Source organism: Myotis nattereri (genome assembly GCF_964212035.1).
Source record: "Myotis nattereri genome assembly, chromosome: 8".
Classification (NCBI taxonomy): domain Eukaryota; kingdom Metazoa; phylum Chordata; class Mammalia; order Chiroptera; family Vespertilionidae; genus Myotis; species Myotis nattereri.
Window position 1 is genome coordinate 5,413,401 of NC_138083.1, and position 22,165 is coordinate 5,435,565.

At 48.0% G+C, this 22,165-nt stretch overlaps 1 protein-coding gene and 1 pseudogene across 2 annotated transcripts in view; one reads left to right on the forward strand and one right to left on the reverse strand.

The window, feature by feature from the left end:
• PHACTR3 (phosphatase and actin regulator 3) overlaps positions 1-1,087 on the reverse strand; it is a 142,849-nt gene extending 141,762 nt beyond the window's left edge. Inside the window, exon 1 of the mRNA XM_081097946.1 lies at positions 977-1,087. Within this exon, the coding sequence (XP_080954072.1) occupies positions 977-1,085 (109 nt within the window). The 5' untranslated portion in view covers positions 1,086-1,087. The remainder of the gene's footprint in view (positions 1-976) is intronic.
• A 15,120-nt stretch (positions 1,088-16,207) lies between these two features.
• Positions 16,208-17,265, forward strand: LOC308523657 (tripartite motif-containing protein 60-like; annotated as a pseudogene). Its single transcript has one exon. The product of its transcript is annotated as a tripartite motif-containing protein 60-like (transcript).
• The last annotated feature ends 4,900 nt before the right edge of the window (positions 17,266-22,165 follow it).

The following is a 22,165-nucleotide window of genomic DNA, read 5'->3' on the forward strand; positions in this document are numbered from 1 at the left end:
CCTGTATCTCTTCCAGCTCCACACCCTGACTTGTACCCTAGATCGTTCTTATCCTTTTTCTTTTTCTTTTCCTTAGGGGCTGTCCTGGTACCTCAGGATGCTCAGCTGCACCCCTGGCTCCTCCCCACCAGATGCCATAGTAACTGGGGGAGCTGTAGACAAACAAAAATGGGGGCAGGCAGAATGCCCCTGTTGGAGCCACTGGGAAGAACCACGGACTATGGAAAGCAGAGCTTGCAGACCACCTGTTCTGGAATCACCTGGGGCGCTGGTCAGAAATGCAGATTCCAGGAAGCTGAGGGGCAGCCGGTGAGGCCTCCAGTTTGAAATAAGTGCCCCCAGGACATTCTCCCGGGCAGGTCTGGAAACACCGCCTCACACTCCTGCCCACCAGGGTTCAGCCTGCTGCTCACCAGTCACACCCAGGGCTGCTCTGGCCTCCTCCCCACGGCCTCAGCGGCTCCCACTCCCAGCTCCCCTTCCCTGGACCACGGGGCCCTCACCATTTCCCAGCTTCCTCGGCCTCTCTCCGGAGGTCCTGTCCCTTTAACTGCGGCTGGGCCCGCTCCAGGGCCAGGTGTCTGCCTGCAGGGCTCTGGCACTCCTGCCCCGCACAGTTGGGGGCCCGCTCGACAGAACACGCGTGGAACTCTCACTGGGTGGCGAGCAGGGCTTCTGTGATCCCAGCTGCTGCCTCACGACTCAAGTATAAGATCGCCCCCCTTACAGATGCGGAAACTGAGGCACAGAGAAGCCAAATGCCCTGAGCACCCCCCGTCACGCAGCTGGCCGAGGAGGGGTCAGACCCCAAGGCCAGCGCTCCGGACCGCGGCGCGCACTGCCCTTGTCAGGGGCCAGAGGCGCCCGCCCAGGCTGCGGGGAGCCCGAGCCAGCGGTGCTGGGGGCGCAGCAGCGGGTATCCTGGCCACCCCGCAGCGGCCAAGGGCAGGGCGCGGGCTCCCACCGCCTCGCTTACCTTGCTCCGGGCCTCGGGCGGCGGCGGCGGCGTCCCGGGCCCCAAAGGCGCGCAGCAGCGAGCGCACGGGCGCCGGCCAGCGGGCGCGCCCCCCGCCCCGGCCGCGCATCCCGCCGCAGGGCCGCTCGGGCTGCCTCCGCAGGGCCGCCCTGCACCGCGCGGAGCCGGGGCTGCGGGAGGCGCCGGCGGGGAGGGGGCGCGGGGCTGGGGCTGCGGGAGGCGCGGGCCGGCGGGGCGGGGCGGGGCGGGGGCGGGGCCGCCACCAGAGGCCAGCCCTTCCGCCGGGCGGGGGCGCGGAGGGGCGCCGCCGTGACCTTGATCTCCCCGGACCCGAGCCCGCGCCGCAGACCGCGATGCGGGACCTCAGGACCAGGGACGGTCTGCGACGTTAAAGGGACAGCGAGCCGGGGGAGGCGCCGGGTTACCCCGTGGTGAGGAGGCTGCCTGGGGCCGCCCGGGACCCTCTGAGCCCCGCGCTCTCGGTGTACCCGGGCTCGGGAGGGTGGAAGGAGGTGCCTGAGCCCGGCCCTGCGTCCCGCGCGGGAGCCGCCTGGTGCCTTACTCACTGCCACACCTGCGTTCTCACCCACAAGTGATGTGTGTGCGTCCTTTTCAAACGCAAGATAAAGCAGAAATATTTAGCTTAATGAGTACGGCATGTGGGACCCTTGTACCCACCAACCAGCTCAAGAACTAGGGCTGCGCCAGCCGCACCCCAAGTCCATGGAGCGCTGCCTCCGACCATAACCCCTCCACCCGCGGCGTCTGGGGCCTCGTGGTCCGGGAGCTCGCAGCCTCTGCTGACTTGACGCGGGGTCTCTGGCCGGAGACGGACTCAGTCAACATCACCGAGTGTGACCACTGACTGACCGGCTCAGCGTAGCGGGCACAGATCCTCAGAAGCCCAAAGGGACGGCACGTCGTCCGCCCCCCATCCCTCACCCCTCATCCCCTACCCCCCACCCCCCTTCGCTGAGAGCTTTCCCGGGCAGCTCCGCTCAGGGGCCCAGGATCCTCCTGTTCAAAGCCCAGCAACCCCGCCAGCAGCGGCGGCATCTTGTCCGTGGCACGTGCAGAGCGCGGGCGGCGGGGGGGGGGGGGGGGGGGGGCTGTCCCCGGCCACCCGGCGGCGGGGTGCGGCGCTGGCACTCGGGTGTCGGGCATCCCACCCCCTGCAGCCCCCTGGCCACGCGGCTCAGGCATCTTCAGAACTTTGTACCAACAGCAACGACAGTGCTAGCAGCGAGCACGAGGTGGCGCTGTGCCGAGCACGCAGCACTTCAGCCTGCTGACAGTTAGAGGCGGTGCAATGAGCCCGCCTCACAGATGAGAAGATACTAACTCCGGGACAGCAGGGATTTTGTCACGTCCACTGTTTTGGCCCCTGCTTTATCCTGTTTCCTCCTCCATCAGATCTCGTGGGCGATACTATGATTGCCCCCCACTGTTTAGAGGAGGAAAGGGAGGCTCGGAGAGATGAAGTAACTTGCCCCAGGAAGTTAGGAAGGAGAAGAGTCAGGATTAAAACTCCAGTCAATGTCTCAGTACCTTTGCTCTCTGCCCAGCCCAATGGGCACTCCCTGGCGAACTCCTACTCATCCTTCAAGACCCCGCTGAAACATCGCCTCTGCTCCGAGGCCTTTCCTTCGGCCTCCTGCGTCCCCTCCCCGTGCATTTGGCTCCCCAGGTACTGCTACACCGCCTGCTGGCCTCGCACCACATCACATCCGGTCCCACGCGGCTGCCCGCGCTTCACTGTGCTGGGAGTGTAGGGGACAGCATTGGCCCCGGACACCGCCTTCCCGGGCCCACTCACAGTCAGGGAACATGGTTTGCAGCCTCAGTCCTCCTCGCTGGTAACAAAAGTTCCAGTTTCCTCTGGGTAGCTCCCTCCCCAGCTCTGGTGGAGCCAAGGCCTCGCCCTACTGCTGGGGGTGGGGTTGGACCCAGTCTGACCAATCAGTACAGTCCATGCTTCTGTTCTCAAAGATGGTTCAGGAAGTTGGTCTATGGAGGCTCAACTATTAAAAATCCTCAGCACCACAGAGATTTTGCCTCATGGTAGACATCCAATGAATAATTAATAAGCAAACGTTAAAAAGTGGCCACAAGGATAGGGGCGCTGCTTTGGAGCGGTGGGGTATACCAGTGAATTGCTCACTTTAAAAATGCTTAATTCCATATGATGTGATTTACACCTCAATACACTATTTTAAAAAGAAAGCAATCTTTCTTTACAAAAAGTCACCACAAGTTTACTCAGAATGGCTGGGATGATGAACAAGAAGGTGGAATCTGGAGAAGGCACACTGAGAAATTGTGTGTATATGACTGAGTAAGTGTGAAGAATGTGTGTGTGTGTGTATGTGTGTGTGTGTGTGTGTAAATGTGTCTGAGTGTGAATGAGTGCATGACTGGTGTGTGTGAATGTGACTGTGTGAATGTGGGTGATTGTGTATATGTGACTATGTGAGTGTGTGAGTGTGTGTGTGACCGTGAGTATGTAAGAGTATATGTGTGAACGTTGATTATGTGCAAGTGTGTGTGTGCACTGTGTATGTGAGTGGGGTGTGAATGTGTGTGAATGTGTGTGTGACCATGTGACTGAGCGTGGGCATGTGTGTAAGTGTGTGACTGTGTGACTGTGTGTGTGTGCGCGCCCCTCCCTGGTGACTCAGGGAAAACTGTGTTCCCTTTAGAAAGCTGAGATTGTGCACGTCCAAGGCCGAGTCAGAGGTAGCGAAGGCCCACAGCGCTCTGGGGCTGAAATGCTTGTTTTACCTCCCAGCGCCTCTGGCTCCAGAAACTGGCTCTTGGCCCCAGCCCCTCCCGATCCCTCAACTCCTCGCAGGCCCTGAGATGGCCTGGGGCAGGCCCAGTGCTGTGACCAACCCGAGGGGGTGCCGCTGCCAAGCCCAGCCCCATTGCACGCCCGCTCTGGTTCCTCTCTCTGCACCATCTTATCTCTCCGGGGCATCATGAGCCCAAGGCCCCACCTGGATTCTCGTCTCCTTTGCTGCTGAGTTTGTGAATCTCTTCAAACGGCCCCTACACACAGCCAAACCGCAAAAGGTAACCAGGCAGCAATGGCAGCCGTCCTGTGGTGCCTACTGTGGCTGTGTGCTGGCCCTATGCCCCCCGCCATGGCCCCGCGTGCCCTCACTCTCAGCATCTTACCGAGGTTGACAAGCGTTCAAGGCCACTGGTGGCCACAGAGAAGGTTCCAGGGCCCTACTGCTCTGGGGTGAGCTTTGCCTGCAGCTGAGGGATACTCCCCAGCTCTGTCTTCCATCCACGTGCCGATTCAGGTTAAGGGTCTAAACCCAACACTGTCCCCTTGAGAAGTTTTGGGGTGAGCGCAGTGGCTCAGCTCTGGGATAAAACCTCTCAGAAACCCCATTATTTCCAGGAATCTGAGACTCAGGGAGTGGTCCGGGCGCCCTCCAGTGGCCACTGGGGAGCATGCAGCCAAGCTTGGGCAGGGTTCCCAATTCCTGGAGGCACATCTGAGCAGAGGGTGAGGTTGGCAAGAGCCTACAGTGGCAGCGTGTAGGTGCTGGGTCCCTTTGAGTTTTCTAAAACTCACCCAATTTGGCATTCTAGTCAACACGTGTCCACGTTTCTTTTCACATACAATCAACACTTCCTTTGATCTTCCCTTCCCACTGTATTTGAAGTAGGACCTCAGCTTCCTCCAAACCTCACAGCTTCAGGTGTATGTACACCACTCGCAGGTCTGTGCTGGTATACGCTCAGGGGAAGTGGCAGCATATGTGCCCAGGAAAAGTCCACAGCTGTTCACCATCGCCCAACGTGGAAGCACCCCAAATGCCCACTAACGGGTGGATGGGTGAGATGCGATCTATCTGTGCGGCGGGATAATGATGGACAGTACAAGGAACCCGGGTCGAGGCGCACCACAGCATGACAACCCCTGACAACACGGCCAAGTGGCAGGTGCGGTCACACAGAGCCACACGGGGCATGAAGGCATTTGCACAAAAGGTCCAGAGTAGAAACAGGAAGTTTGGTCTCTGACTCTCTCCTCTTGTCTGTCCATCTCTCTCCACTCTGTTCCAGCCTTTCCCCCACTTCCCACCCAAAGTCTGCACCCCCTTTCCTGCAGCTGATGCAGTCCATCCAGGGGTGCCTTCTCGTGCCCCGCACCCCCAGGAAGCTCCAGGAGGTTGTGATGGATGAAATAGTCCAGTCCCCTCTGGGCTCTCTGTCCCCTGCTTCCCCGGGCCCCTCCTCAGACTTGCTTCTCCCTCTTTGCACTGATAAGAAGATGCCCCAGCTGGGTTTGGGGGGAGCAGCAAAGATGGGGGCACTCTTTCCAGGCTTTCCCAAAACTTAGAATCAGCCATTTCAATCACATCCCCTGCTGGCTTGAGTGCCCCCCACAATTCCCATGACTTGCTGCTCCTTATCCCCTGAATGCCCCACCTCAGAAAACCCCACCCCCTGTCTGAGCATGGCCGGGAGCCTGTCCTTGCCGGACTGAGCTGCTGCCTCGGGCTCTGGCCTACCCATCACCCGCTTCCTGACATCTCAAAAGGGGTGGCCCCCCAGAAGCCGAGTGGGGTGGGGGCACCCAGATTCAGGACGAGGGAGGCAGGAAGGGAGGAAAGGGAGCAGATCGTGTGCCCTACAAACTGGGCACCCAAAAGGGCAGAGGGGGTGCTATTTCAATGGCGCCTGGGCAGCAGCGCCCCCGGGGCTGTCCCAGGCCAACCAGGACACGCAGTCACGCCAGGTATAAAGGGCTGAGCAGGCAAAGGACTCATCACCACCTCCCGTGTCCCCTGGTCAAAGACTTACCCAGTGGCCTTGACCCCCTGGCATGTGGTCATCTGCAGGGAAGCCTGGGCAGCAGCAGGAGGTGAAGGACTTGAACCCTCGAACCCTCGGGGCTGCTGGGGGAGGGGGAAGATGGCGAGGAGGAGAAGGACCAAAACATTCACAGAAACCAGAGAAACAAGCAAACAAGCCCCAAGAGCATCTGGGTTACTTGAAGTTCCCCCAGATGTTTCTTTTTCTAGTCCGGAAACTGTATGTAACCCACCGGGTTTCCCTCTAGTGGCCGTTGGAAGGATTGCAGCTGAGTGTCTCCATTTTTCCCCAAAGAGGCAATGTTGTGACTTGCAGATGTTGGGACATAAAAACAGATCAATGCACACATCGTGTCTCTTAGAATCGTTTTTTATTTCAATTTTAAGGGATTTTCTAGTGTACTTCCTATTAATACAAAAAGTGGTTGGTAGATGACAGATGAGATAGATTTTAAAACCTTTATTTTAAGAATTTCGATGTGAAGGACATGGCAGGCACGTCTCCAGACTTTACATACGCCCAGAGCAGGTGTCTGCCTGCAGGTGTCTGTGTGCAGGTGTCTGTGTGCAGGTGTCTGTGTGCAGGGCCAAGCGACCGGGGAGGACACACGTGTGCTCAGGACCTGAGGGTGGGTGACCTGGGCCTCCCTGGCCTGTTTCATTCCTGCAGCCTCCCCTCCTCACCCTCTGAATGAATGGGGAGCCTGGTGATGTGATGAGACAGGAGCCTGTGTTAGGCGGGGCCAGCGTGGGAGACGGTGGAAGGTCTTCACACTAACGCCGGTAATGACTCTGATTTGATAAGGAACAAGAGGCCAGAAGGTCAGCCACATGTCTGTTTGTTGGTGCCGTGTCATCCCTGACGAGGTCAGACCACATGTGACCATGGGAACAGGAAGCGTCCGGAAACTTTGGAAGCAACCGGGCAGTTAAGAGAGATGCTTGGAGGACGTGAGCCTGCCCTCTGGATGGAAGACTGATGAGGGATTGCTGGCAAGGGCAAGAGAGGGGGAGGGTGGGAAAGGTCATCCATTGGATCTGGTCTAGGTGGACACACACTGTCCAGGTCCATGGACAGGGCAGTGTGAAGGTGTGAAATAGTAATAATAAAAATGGGGCAAGTAGATAGTGAAATAATAATAATAATGCACCAAAAGCAACAATATTGACCTGGGTGGTCCTTCTCCTTGGCTTTTGTCTGGTTACTCTGCCTTTTCTTCCTTGAGTTCCTGGCTCTGGGTTTCTCATAGGTGTCTGCAAGTGTTGTGTGCAGGTGTCTGCCTGCAGGTGTCTGTGTGCAGGTGTCTGTGTGCAGGTGTCTGTCTGCAGGTGTCTTCTGCATGTGTCTGTGTGCAAGTGTCTGTGTGCAGGTGTCTGCGTGCAGGTGTCTGTGTGCAGGTGTCTGCCTGCAGGTGTCTGCCTGCAGGTGTCTGTGTGCAGGTGTCTGCCTGCAGGTGTCTGTGTGCAGGTGTCTGTGTGGGGATGTCTGTCTGCAGGTGTCTTCTGCAGGTGTCTGTGTGCAGGTGTCTGTGTGCAGGTGTCTGCGTGCAGATGTCTGCCTGCAGGTGTCTGTGTGCAGGTGTCTGTGTGCAGGTGTCTGTCTGCAGGTGTCTTCTGCATGTGTCTGTGTGCAGGTGTCTGTCTGCAGGTGTCTTCTGCATGTGTCTGTGTGCAAGTGTCTGTGTGCAGGTGTCTGTGTGCAGGTGTCTGCCTGCAGGTGTCTGCCTGCAGGTGTCTGTGTGCAGGTGTCTGTGTGCAGATGTCTGCCTGCAGGTGTCTGTGTGCAGGTGTCTGTCTGCAGGTGTCTTCTGCATGTGTCTGTGTGCAAGTGTTTGTGTGCAGGTGTCTGTGTGCAGGTGTCTGTGTGCAGGTGTCTGCCTGCAGGTGTCTGTGTGCAGGTGTCTGTGTGCAGGTGTCTGCCTGCAGGTGTCTGCGTGCAGGTGTCTGTGTGGGGATGTCTGTCTGCAGGTGTCTTCTGCAGGTGTCTGTAGATGCAGCACAGACATTTCATGGGCAATTTTAAAACCTTATATTTTACAAGAAAAATACCAATCCTTCACTGCAGTGAGGAATCACAATTCAAAGACCACTTTATAGTCCAACCTTTAGCATTTAAAGTTAGAATTACTTTGAGTCTCTAACACATTTTCCCTGACATTTTCCTAGAGGCCCAGGAGACTACGGGGCCCAGGAGCCTGGGGACCAGGGGACCAACCTTTCCAGACTTCTTGCTTTGTCTTAGGAGGAAACTCACGATTTTTCTTTAAAAAGGGCATTTATAATTTTTCTTTAAGGTGCCTTGATATTTGTGATCCATCACATAACACCACTGCATTTGTTTTGACATTGAAAGTATGGGTTTTGTGTTCCAGTGAGAGTGGCCAGCATGCACTGGTGAGCCGGAACCACTTTGCACTTTCTGGGGGCTCATCCCATGACCTCCTGCTACTGTGGTCTCCTCACCTGCCGTGTGTGTAAACAGGACCCAACACCCTGCCAGCAAAGGACATGGAGAGCTGGCGCAGGGTGAGGACACCTGCACTTGCTGTTACTATTACCCTCCAGGAGGTGGCAGCACTTCAACCCCTGAGCTGGCATGCTCCCTGGACGTGGTGGGGACCTGGGCTGGGGCAGACTCTAGGTTGAGCAGTGAGAGTTGAGAGATAATGCCAGGCGGGCGGGCAGAGCACACCTGAGCCACAGCGCTGCAGCCGCCTCTGTGCTATGCAAACCAATGTGGCATTTCACTCACCTTTCTCACCGCTAATCCCGGGCTGTTGCTTTATTGTTTGTACCTACATAGGCCCTCATAACACATGGTTAGAAGTCACCAATTAAAAAGAATTTAGAATTACAGTGAAAGTGAGGAAACCAATGAACTCCCTGTGTGGAGGGCTTGCTGCCTGTGTACCAAGCTCAATGTCAAGTGTCTCAGCCTCTGCCTCTCTCCTCCCAGTGCAGAGGGGAGCTGGCAATACTTGTCCCCATTTCAAAAAGCTGATTTTGAGGCTCAGAAAATTGTATAATCTACCCAGCACCCTTGGAGTGTCATGAAGTACTCGAAGTAATAAAAAGCAAGGGCCTAAATCCAAGACTATTGTATCCAGCGAGGCTATCATTAAAAATTTAAGGTGAAATAAAAAGCTTTCCAGACAAAAAAAGATTAAAGGAGTACATTACCACCAAACCAGCAATACAAGAAATGTTAAAGGGTCTGCTCTAAGAAGAAGCAAAGGAGAGAGAGAGCATCATAGGCATAAAGAGCATTACAATGGCAATAAATAAATATTGCCTTAGGCAGTTTGGCTCAGTGGATAGGGCATCGGCCTGTGGACTGAAGGGTCCCAGGTTCGATTCCTGGTCAAGGGTACATGCCCAGGTTGTGGGCTCCATTCCCAGTAGGGGGCGTGCAGGAGGCAGCTGACCCATGATTCTCTCTCATCACTGATGTTTCTATCTCACCCCTCCCTTTCCCTTCTTCTCTGAAAGCAATAAAAATAAAAATAAATTAAAAATAAATGAATACCTATAAAAATAACCTTAAATGTAAATGGATTAAATGCTCCAGTCAAAAGACAAGGTGACTGAATGGATAAGAAAACATTACCCATATATATGCTGTCTACAAGAGACCCACCTCAGAACTAAAGATATACACAGACTGAGAGTGAAGGATGGAAAAATATATTCCATGCAAATGGAAAGGGGAAAAAAGCTGGAGTAACAATACTCATATCAGACAAAATAAGACTTCAAAACAAAAGCCGTAAGAGACAAAGGAGGCCACTTTATAACACTAAAGAGAATAATTCAATAAGAAAATATAACCCCTGTAAACATATATGCACCCACTATAGGAGCAGCTAAGTACATTAAGAAACTCTTGATGGACTTGGGGGAAGAGATTGACAACAATACAGTCACAGTGGGGGACTTTAACACCACACTGACTTCACTGGATAGATCTTCCAGACAAAAAAACTAACAAGGAACAGAGGCCTGAAATGACACACTAGACCAGATGGATATTTATAGAACATTTCACCCTAAAGCAACAGAATATGCATTTTTCTCAAGTGCACATGGAACATTCTCAAAGATAGACCACATGTTAGGGCACAGAACAAATCTCTACAGGCTCAAAAAGATTAATACATTACCAAGCATCTTCTCAGGTCTCAATGGCAAGAAGTTAGAAATCAACTACAAAAAAAAAATCAAAAACACTCAAATACATGGAGGCTACATATCAGGTAATTAAACAATGAATGGGTTACCAATGAGATCAAGCAAGATATTAAAAATTTCCTGGGAACAAATGAAAATGAACACACAACCATCCAAAGCCTATGGGACATGGCAAAAGGAGTCCTAAGAGGGAAGTTCATAGTACTGCAGGCCTACCTCAAGAAACAAGAAAAAGGACTAATAAACTATCTAATAATAATCCTAAAACTAAATAAACTAGAAAGAGAACAGCAAGAAAAGCTCAGAGGAAGTAGCAGGAAGGAAATAATAAAAATTAGAGCAAAAATAAGTGGCATAGAGATTTAAAGAAAAAAAAAATACAAGAGATCAATAAATCCAAGAACTTGTTCTTTGAAAAGATAAACAAGACTGATGAACCCCTAGCCAGACTCATCAAGAAACAAAGAGAGAGGACCCAAATAAATAAAATCAGAAATGAAAGAAGCAATATAACAACAGACACCACAGAAATGTGAAGGATTGTAAGCAAGCACTATGAACAACTATATGCCAACAAGCTGGACAAACTGGGTGAAATGGAAAAATTCCTAGAAACATACAATCTTCCAAAATTCAATCAAGAAAAATCAGAAAACCCGAGTAGGCCAATAACAACTGATGAAATAGAAGAAATAATTTAAAAACTTCCAGGAAAAAAAAAAAAGTCCTGGACTGGATAGATTTACAGGTTAATTTTACCAAACATTCAAAGAAGAACTAACACCTATCCTCCTCAAACTATTCCAAAAAATTCAAGAGGAAGAAGCACTTCCAAGCTCTTTTTATGAAGCCAGCATTTTCCTAATTCCAAAAATCAGATAAAGACACTACAAAGAAAGAAAATTACAGGCCAAAACCCCTGATGAACACACATGCTAAAACCCTCAATAAAAATATTAGCAAATCACATCCGGCAATATATTAAAAAGATCACACACCATGATCAGGTGGGATTTATACCAGGGATGCAAGGCTGGTACATTATACACAAACCAATAAATGTGGTACATTATACACATATCAATAAATGTGGTACATCACATAAACAAATTGAAAGGTAAAAACCACATGATTTATCAATAGATGCAGAAAAAGCATTCAACAAAATCCAGAATGCTTTTTTGATAGAAAGTTAGTCGCGTGGGAATAAAGGGATCATACCTCAACATAATAATGGCCATATATGACAAACCTACAACCAACATAATACTCAGTGGGCAAAACCTAAAAGTGTTTTTCTTAAAAACAGGAAGAAGACAAGGATGCCCGCTTTCACCAGTCTTATTCTGCCGGGGTTCTTGTCCCAGCATCAAGAAGGGTTCAGCAATCTGGAGAAGGCTGTGCATAGATTAAATAAGAGTCCAAAGATGAAGCATAATTTTGAAAGGCAGTTGGGGGTCAGAGGAGCTTAGCTGAAGGAGCTAAGATCTAAGTTCTAAGTTTCTATTGTCTAAGGTCTCAGGTCTCCTCGTCGCAGGACCCCATGCTTTTTATTAACACAACTTGTCCTGAGGTGAGGCAGAGATATAAACTTCAAAGGGTATACACAAGCGTTGTCAGAATGGGGGAATTAGCCTATGGCTGTTCAGGTGTTTGGCCAGTAGGAGGCAATAACATGTAGATTAAGATGCCCTGAACTGTCTGGTAGCCAAGCAATAATCCCTTTTCAGGTTTGGGAAATGCCCTCAGACATTCCCAGATGCAGCCCTGCTGTCATGCTGGAATTGGTTGCCGGCATTATTCAATACTAGAGTCCCGGCATTATTCAATACTAGATTGAAAGGGAATCTGATTCGGGGTGAACCAGATTTGGGGCCAACAGGGCCCCAGCAGCAAGCTAACCCACTGCTGATTCCACGAGGAATCAGGCTCCCTCCTCCCTCCTCTCTGGGTCCAGGGTGTGGGTGAACAAGATTCAGGGCTGACAGGGCCCCAGCAGCAACCTAACCTACTAGTTGGAGCGTCTGCCCCCTGGTGATCATTGTGCATCTTAGCTACCTGCTGAATGGTTGAATGGTCAAATGGTCAAACGGTCAAATGGTCATTTAGGCCTTTATATAGATAGATAGCACTGGAAGTCCGAGGTACAGCAATCAGACAAGAAGAAGAGATAAAAGGCATCCAAATTGGAAAGGAGGAAGTAAAACTGTCATTATTTTTAGATGACATGATATTGTACATAGAAAACTGAAAAGATTCCACCAGGAAACTACTAGGCTTAATGAATGAATTTGGCAAGGTAGCAGGATACCAAATCAACGTTCACAATTTGGTGGCATTTTTATACACCAGTAATGAGCTCTCAAAAGAGAACCTAAAAAAGCAATCCCATTTACCATTGCAAAAAAAGAAAAATAAAGATACCTAGGAATAAGCTTAACCAAAGAGGTAAAAGGCCTGTAATTAGAAAACTATAGGACATTGAAAAAAGAATAGAAGATACAAAGATATGGAAATGTATACCATGTTCATGGATTGGAAGAATTAATATCATTAAAATATCCATACTACACAAAGCAAGCTACAGATTCAACACAATCCCTATTAAAAATACCAATGATACAGAGGAGACAACTAAGATGGCAGCATAGGTAAACACCTGAACTTGCTGCTGTGTACAACCACATTAAAACTACAACTAAAAGACAAAAGGAATAGCATCCAGAACCACAGGAAGGCTGGCTGAGTGGAAATTCTACAACTAGAAGGAAAAAGAAAAGTGCATTGAGTCCGGTAGGAGGTGCAGAGCTGTGGAAGTGTGGAGGTACGGAGGCAACCGCAAAAGGGGCTGGAAGCTCGTATGACGTTGTCTTTTTCAACCGGGAGGGAGATACAAGCTCCCGACTGTTCTGAAATCCAGTTCTGGGTGAGAATCTGGGGACTCAGACTTATACGAAGAGAAACTGTACTGTATGGTATTGGGCCAGAATGTGAGGGCGGCTTTCTCGCAGAAGTGCTTGCAGTGTTCATTGTTCCTGCAAGGGGGGAGAGATATAGAGACCCAGGGACCTATTTGGGCAGGGCCAACAGCAACCATTGCTGTTTGCACCGCCCCGTGACTCTCTGAGACCACGCCCCACTCAATACAACCCCACTCAAGCTGTGCACAGAGGCTTTTGCATACTAAAGGCCTGAACTTTCTCTGCCTAAAAACCTGTCAAACTGCAGCTAGGTCAGAGAAACCCAGAGCTTCCAAAAGAAGGCCTAAGGCTCATCAGCAGCCTGCATTACTTCACAGCTGCACCTCATCTGGGCACCTCCAAACCCAAACAAAGAGGAGGGATCTGCAGATCTCTCTGTAGCTCCTGCTGGGTGGCCTCAGGCAGTGGGTGACTTTGCACCCCCTTGGAGATCCAAGAGGCAGTCTACCCAGTGGTCAGAGTGAGACCATCCAGATTACAACTCTTCACATCCATAAGAGACACACTCAGGGGGCAGACTCAGTGAGTACCCAAAGCCCCACTGAAGCAAGTCCTGCCCCATAAGGGTGTCTCCAGCACAGAAGTTCTCCCATTGTAGACACAACTGGTCCTCACAGACAATTGACCTGGAGGTCAATTCCTATCAGTAATACCAACAGCAATCAAGGCTTAACTACTACAAGACTGTGTACACAGCCCACAAAGGGGTGCACCAAGAGTGTCCACCTCAGGTAATTAGGGAGGCTGAGCCACTGGGCCCTATAGGACACCTAGCACACAAAGCCACTCTATCAACACAGGGAAGCAGCCAAAATGCAGAGACAAAGAAACAGGTCACAAATGAAAGAAATGGAGGAAAGCAAACTACTGGATATAGTGTTCAAAACTAGGGTTATAAGGCTACTCAAGAATCTTCTAGAAACCACCGAGAAATATAGTGAGACCCTCAAGGATATGAAAAAGGACCAATTAGAAATTAAGAATACACTGACTGAAATAAGGAATACTACACAGAGATCCAACAGCAGACTAGAGGATCCCAAGAATCAAGTCAAAGATTTGAAATATGAAGAAGCAAAAAACACCCAACCAGAAAAGCTAAAGGAAAAAAGAATACAAAAATAGGGAGATAGTGCAAGGAGCCTTTGGGACAACTTCAACTGTACCAACATCCGAATTATAGGGGTGCCAGAAGAAGAGAGAGAGCAAGATATTGAAAACCTATTTGAAGAAATAATGACAGAAAACTTACCCTACCTGGTGAAAGAAATAGACTTACAAGTCCAAGAAGCACAGAGAACCCCAAACAAAAAGAATCCAAAGAGGACCACACCAAGACACATCACAATTAAAATGCCAAGGGCAAAAGACAAAGAGAGAATCTTAAAAGCAGCAAGAGAAAAACAGTTAGTTACCTACAAGGGAGTATCCATACGACTGTCAGCTGATTTCTCAACAGAAACTATGCAGGCCAGAAGGGAGTGGCAAGAAATATTCAAAGTGATGAATACAAAGAACCTACAACCAAGATTACTCTACCCAGCAAAGCTATCATTTAGAATTGAAGGTCAGAAAAAGAGCTTCACAGATAAGAAAAAGCTAAAGGAGTTAGTTCATCACCACCAAACCAGTATTAGATGAAATGCTGAAGAGTATTCTTTAAGAAGAGGAAGAAGAACAAAAAGGTAAAGATAAAAGTTATGAACAGCTCTAATTGGTTTGGCTCAGTGGATAGAGCATCGGCCTGGGGACTGAAAGGTCCCAGGTTCGATTCCGGTCAAGGGCATGTACCTTGGTTGCAGACACATCCCCAGTAGGAGGTGTGCAGGAGGCAGCTGATCGATGTTTCTCTCTCATTGATGTTTCTAACTCTCTATCCTTCTCCCTTTCTCTCTGTAAAAAATCAATAAAATATATTTTTTAAAAAAGTTATGAACAACAAAGTGACAACAAATACATATCTATCAACAAGTGAATCTAAAAATCAAGTGAATAAAAAATCTGATGAACAGAATAACTGGTGAATAGAATAGAATCAGGGTTATAGAAAGGGAGTGGACTGACAATTCTCCATGGGAAGGGAGTGTGGGGGGTGCGGGAAGAGTCTGGCTGAAAATCATACACCTATGATGAGGACAAGGGCAGGGGGTGGGGTTGGAACCGGGTGGAGGGGAACTATGAGGGGAAAAGAGGAACAACTGTAATAATCTGAACATTAAAATTTATTTTAATAAATAAACATAAAAATACCAATGGTACAATGAGGTACCATCTTACACCTGTTAGAATGACTATCATCAACAAATCAACCAATGACAAGTGCTGGCGAGGATGTGGAGAAAAAGGAACCCTTTTTCACTGCTGGTGGGAATGCAGACTGGTGCGGCCACTGTGGAAAACAGTATGGAGTTTCCTCAAAAAACTAAAAATGGAACTCCCATTTGACCCAGTGATCCCACTTCTAGGAAGATATCCCAAGAAATCAGGAACATCAATCAGAATGAATATATGCACCCCTATGTTCATAGCAGCACAATTTACAATAGCTAAGATTTGGAAACAGCCAAAGTGCCCATCAGCAGATGAGTAGATTAAAAGACAGTGGTACATCTACACAATGGAATACTATGCTGCTGTAAAAAAGAAAGAACTCTTACTATTTGCAACGACATAGATAGACCTGGAGAGCATTATCCTAAGTGAAATAAGCCAGTCAGAGAAAGATAAATACCACATGATCTCACTCATTTGTGGGATATAATGAACAACATACTAGTAAACTGATGAACAAAAATAGATCCAGAGACACAGAAGCATCGAACAGACTGTCAAACCTCAGACGGAGGGCAGGTGAGGATCTGGGGGGAGGGGGTAAGAGATCAACCAAAGGACTTGTATCCATGCATCTGAGCATGACCAATGGACACAGACAATAGGGGGGTGGAGGCATGTGCTGGAGGGCAGGAGAGGGTGGGGGAAGTTAATCGGGAGAAAAGGAGACATATGTAAAACTTTCAACAATAAAGAATTTTTATATAAAGTATACTATTATACCAATAGTATACTTCACAGAACTAGAACAGATACTCCAAAAATTTAAATGGAACCATAAGAGACCCCGAATAGCTGCAGCAATCTTGAGAAAGAAGAATGAAGTAGGAGGAATCACAATACAAGATATCAAACTGTATTACAAAGCCATTATAACCAAAACAGCCTGGTACTGGCACATGAACAGGCATATAGACCAATGGATCAGAACCGAGAAGGACCTGGAGCTGTTGTGTCCCCAGTGCAGGGTCTCATCCGACCACCAGGATCAGCCCCTGACACCCATTGAGGAAGCTGCAGCCAGTCACAGGAGAAAGCTCAAAGTGCACATTGAGGCCCTCACTAATCACCTTGAAAATGCTGAAACAGTATATGAAAACCAATGATACTTGGCAAGTGAAGAGAAATATAGGGGAAAATGGAGGGAGGAATTGGACTATGAATGTAAAGAACTTAAGAGTTTCTTAGAAATAGAACCAGATGATATTGATAACAATCTACTAACCGAAGATAATGATGTTGAGAAAAAACTAATTAAAAATGGAAGGCAAATTTCATACCATATGTTCAGACTAAACAATCTGTTAAGTTAAATAGAAGAGAAATATTTGCAGACAGACATTGAAAGTATACACAACAATTATGAAAACCTGGAGACCCCAGAAGTGTTTTCATGTGAATTAAAGGGGATTTTCACCCTTCCCCCCCCCCCCATTATTTGGGCCTGCATAAAATGATCAGCATGTTTCAGGTAGATTTGACACCGGATCTTGAAACTGCCCATCCAAGTTTCACTATCTCAAAAGATAGAAAAAGTGTGACACATAGGACACCAGATGGTCTGCCTGATCCCCAGGTACTTACTAACCCGGCTGTCCTGAGTTCTGAAGGATTTTATGCTGGCAGGCATTTTTGGGTGGTAAAAATAGGAGGCAGAGGTGAATATTTCTTAGGTGTGTGTAAATCATCTTTCCCCAGAAATACTCTCATATCGCCATCCACAATCTGTGGATGCTGGCAATATCCGCTCTGGCATCGTACATGTGGCCCTGGCCCTATAGGACAGCAGAAGATTGGCATTTTCCTGGACTTTGAGTTGGGAGAGGTTTCATTTTATAATTTGAATAACTGGTCATACATGTATGGAATCACTGATACATTTACAGAAAAACGTATGCCTTATTTCTCCAGTGCATCTTCTTCAGAACCTCTTACAATCAGTATCATCAGAGTCTAGTGATGAACAATTTGGAAGAAATTTGGTATGTGCTTAGTTCCTTCTCTTGTTATTGAAAGGGATACTTATAATAAAGGTCCTGATCCCAGTTTTGATGTTTGAATATTGAAAGCTTTTAGGATGCACCCTTCTCTCCTCTCTGACCTTACACCTGGGAAAACTGACAAGAAAGTCCAGGTGCTCCACCCTTGGTTGCAGGGGAGATGTCCAATCAAGCAAGTTCCCATTAGTGTCAGCAGGCTCCAACCAACAGCACCCAGTAGTCACCATGAACACCACAAGCGAGTCCCTTTTGCCTGTGCTCTCAGTCATTTTGGGAACTACTCTAATATCCACCGTACTCTCCTCAAAAACCTCAGCCTGTGAGTAATAAACTTTTTCATACTCTTCTGGTAAGTGGTGAGTCACCATCACTGTGAACATCTGAAACCAATTTGGGATGGCTCCACCCTGACTATGCAAGCCGGTCACCACCACTGGCCTTGTGAGCTGGATTTCCCAGCTGTGAAGCACCCCACCAGGAGTTTCTCTTCTGACTTTGTGTTGTAACACACCCTGGTTCCCTAGGCAAGGGTGTCCTGAGTCTTTGTGCTGCATTTGCTGAGTTCTATGGAGGCTGTGTACATTTAACGACCTAAGTCAGAAGTTTCGGTAAGAAACACATTCTAATCCAGCCAGTGTCGCTCAGTGGTTGAGCATCAACCTATGAACCAGGAGTTACAGTTCAATTCCTAGTCAGAGCATATGCCCTGGTTGCTGGTTCGATTCCCAGTAGGGGGTGTGCAGGAGGCAGCCAATGGATGATTCTCTCTCAGCATTGATGTTCCTATGTCTTTCCCTCTTCTTTCCTTTCTGAAATCAATAATACATATATACTTCAGGTCAATATATATTCGTGCACAGGAAAAGGGGATTAATTAGAGGAAATATTTTAATATTGCTATTTGCCCTTTCTCTATAATAGAAGTGTCAGAGATGAAAGAAAATTAGTAAAATGTATATGAAAATCTTCCTCCTGTCAGAGTCTGGGGTGCACCGCGGGACCGAGTCAAGTCCCCACCCACCCGTGGCACCTCAAAATCCTACGAGACCCAGACCCAGATGGCCCCACCCCCATTGGGCCAGATCCAGAATTGGCCGACCCCACCCTTGTCAAGCCCCACCGGGTGGGGGGGCGCAGCCTCAGGACCCCCGTCAAGCCCTGCAGGGGGACGTGGCCTGGGGTCCCCTGCCGAGCCCCACCAGGCGGTTGGTGCAGCCTCAGGCCCCCTGCCCCAGCCCAGCTTCGACGGGGTGCTAAATGCCAAAAACAGTGCCTGACAGTGGTCAGCACCTAAGTACCTAACAGGAAGCCCAGAATTGGAAGACAGAACAGAAGAGTGGGGTCCTAAACCAGCCCCCATGGGGCATTAAAACTTGGCTGAAGCAAATGACACTTCACTTTTTAATATTTTTTAAAAATATTTTAGTATTATTTTTTCTTAATTCTATTTTATATTTTACAAGAATTCATGCATGGGTGGGGTCTGGATGGCCCACCCCGATTGGGGCCAATTGGGCCAAGCTGGCCAGGGGGAGGAGACACTGGAGGTTGGCTGGCCAGCCCCACCCCCAATTGAGGTGGGGGGGCCTATCAGGGTGGGGCCAGCAGGGGGAGTGGTCATGGGTGGTTGGCGGCTGGCCTGATGCCTGATGGGGGAGTGATCGGGGGCAGGGCCAGCCACAGGGAGGGGCCATGGGTGGTTGGCTGGCCAACCCTGCCCCCTGGTCAAACTCCCAGCAGGAACTCCCGGTCAAGAGGACACTTTGCATATTAGCCTTTTATTATATAGGATTGTTATTTTGTTTTCTTATTATGTTTTCTTCTTTTTTCACCTTTTTCTTCCTTGCTTCTCCTTTTTTCATCCTGTGTTTTTCTTCTCCTGTCCCTGCTTTAGTTTTTCTCTTTCCTTTCTTTTTACCCCTTGCTAAAAATTGATCTTCTTTGCTGGGGTCCAACCCCAGCAGGTCCAGGGGTCCCCAAAGGTGTAGATGGAGTCGGCGAAGAAGGAATAACACGGAGACAGCGTTCAGTTGATCAGCAGCCTAGCCAGGATCTCTAGCCAGGATCTCCAGCCAAGTTCTGTTCAGGATCTCCAGCGAAGTTCTGTTGCCAGGTTCTAGTCAGGTTCTCTTGCCAGGTTCTATCCAGGTTCTCTAGCCAGGTTCGGTCGCCAGGTTCTGTCTCTCGGTTCTTCAGCCAGGTTCTCTCGCTAGGTTCTGTTTCTAGGTTCTGTGGCCAGTTTCTGTCCAGGATCTTTTGCCATGTTCTCTCCAGCGAAGTTCTTCTGTCTCTAGGTTCTGTTGCCAGTTTCTGTTCAGGATCTTTTGCCATGTTCTCTCGCTAGGTTCTGTCTCTAGGTTCTGTCTCCAGTTTCTGTCCAGGATCTTTTGCCATGTTCTCTCGCTAGGTTCTGTCTCTAGGTTCTGTCTCCAGTTTCTGTCCAGGATCTTTTGCCATGTTCTCTCCAGCGAAGTTCTTCTGTCTCTAGGTTCTGTGTAGGTTCTGTGTCTAGGTTCTGAGTCCTGTTGTCTTGTTACATCTGTATTTAGACCAGTTGATTCCAATCCTATCAATCTGTATTCCAAAGGTTAGGGCGTTTCTTATCTCCATTCCAGGGAGTAAAGATTATGTAGCTTAAGCATGATTGTTCGTAGTTAAAGTGATTAACTACCCGCCTGGCAGTTAAGGGGTTTTATTCCCCCCCTAACTTCAGGGGGAAATCCCTACCTGGGGAAACAACCTTTCTCGGAGAGGTGACCTTGGTTAAAACACAAAGCGCCAAGAAGGTGAGCAAACATATTAAGAACAGTATGCCATATATGCCAAGTCCCTTGAAACAGCAAGGATGGACCAGCTCCCGGCACTTCTTGATCTGACTTATTGATATGTTCTTTTATTGTAGTCTCTGTTGGCATATTAATATATCTAATTTTTTCTTCCCTGCTCCTACTCCATGCTCCCTTCTCTTTTCTCTTTCTTTGCTACTCAATTTTTTTCTATTCTTCGTCTCTTGCTCTATTCTTTTCCTAATTTTTAAATTAGTTTCGCTTCCTAAAGTCAAGCCTATCTGCTTTCCCTTCTATTCTCCTTTAAAAAATAATTGTTTTAATTTTATTTTTAATTTTTATCCACTCATTCTCTTTCTACCTCCTCTATACTAAACCACAGTCCTTCCCCTAGTCATACAATTCCTTAACCTTATTTTCTGTATTTAAAGCTCTGTCTCTACAAATTCTGCCCCCTCTTTTTCTATTTGTTTTTGTTTGCAGTATTTGGTTTATTTGTTTGTTTTATGGTGTTTTCGCCCATATTCTTTTGTTTGTTTGTTCTTTACATTTTTTTCTTTTCTCGATATCTATTTGTTCTCTTTTCTCTCTCATAATTCTCTTTTCTCTGGTGGTCACTTTTATTGGGGTTATAGGTGTCTTGTGTACATTTGTGTTCTGTTCCTTTTGTGCCATGTCTTATCATGTTGTATTTTTTTAAAAATATATTTTATTGACTTTTTACAGAGAGGAAGGAAGAGGGATAGAGAGTTAGAAACATCGATGAGAGAGTAACATCAATCAGTTGCCTCCTGCACACCCCCTTCTGGGGATGTGCCCGCAACCAAGGTACATGCCCTTGACCGGAATTGAACCTGGGACCCTTGAGTCTGCAGGCTGACGCTCTATCCACTGAGCCAAACCAGTTACGGCTCATGTTGTATCTTGTGCTGCTCAGTCAACACCTCCGCAATGGTTGGCACGACATGGTAGAGAACAAGCCATATAAACAGGCACCCGGAGAGGAGACTCCATCCAAGAATGGGAAAATAACATTCAAGACCCAACTACATCAAGAGAACCCAAATATCTCAAGTAGAGTGCATCCCTAGAATACCCAAACCAGAAGGCCTGAGAGACTACACCACTGGTTCCCACAAAATGACTACTACAAAAGACAAATTCAAAAAATCTTGGTGGCATAGAAGTTTGATCTTGTATATAGAAACAATCACGAAGGAATAGCAACAATACAAAGATAAAGAAACAGCCCCCATGTGAAAGGAAAGGAGGAATCACCAGAAAAGGAAAGAAATGAAATAGAGGCAAGCAATTTGTCAGAGAAAGAATTCAGAATAATGGTTATAAGGATGCTCAAAAGGTCGGATGAGAAATTCACCAACATGTGTAAGAATCAATATGAAATTAAGAATGGCATATCTCCAATAAAGAACACATGGAAGGTTTCAACAGTAGACTAGAAAAAGCTGAGGACCAATTCAGCAAGTTAGAAGACAAGGTAGAAAAAACATCCAAGCAGAGCAGCAACTGGAAAAAAAAAAAACTTGAAAATGAGGAGGAGAGTCTATGGGAGCTTTGGGACAATGTAAAATGAAACAACATTCACATAATAGGGGTGACAAGGAATGGAAGCTGAGCAAGGAATAGAAAACCTGTTTAAAGAAATAATGACAGAAAACTTCCCTGACTTTGGGAAGAAAAAGGTCACACAAGTTCAATAAGCACACAGAGTCCCAAACAAGATGAACCCAAAAAGACCAACACCAAGACAAATCATAATTAAATTGTCAAATATCAATGACAATATAGGAATCTTAAAGGCTGCCAGAGAAAGACAAAGTTACTTACTAGAGATCTCCCATTAGACTATCAACTGATTTCTCAACAGAAACACATCAGGTCAGAAGTGAAGGGAATGAAGTATACAGAGTGATGCAAAGCAAGGGACTGAATCCAAGAATACTCTATCCAGCAAAGCTATCATTCAAAATTGAAGGTGAAATCAGGAGCTTACCAGATAAAAACAAACAAACAAACAAACAAACAAAAATCTAAGGGAGTTTACTACTAC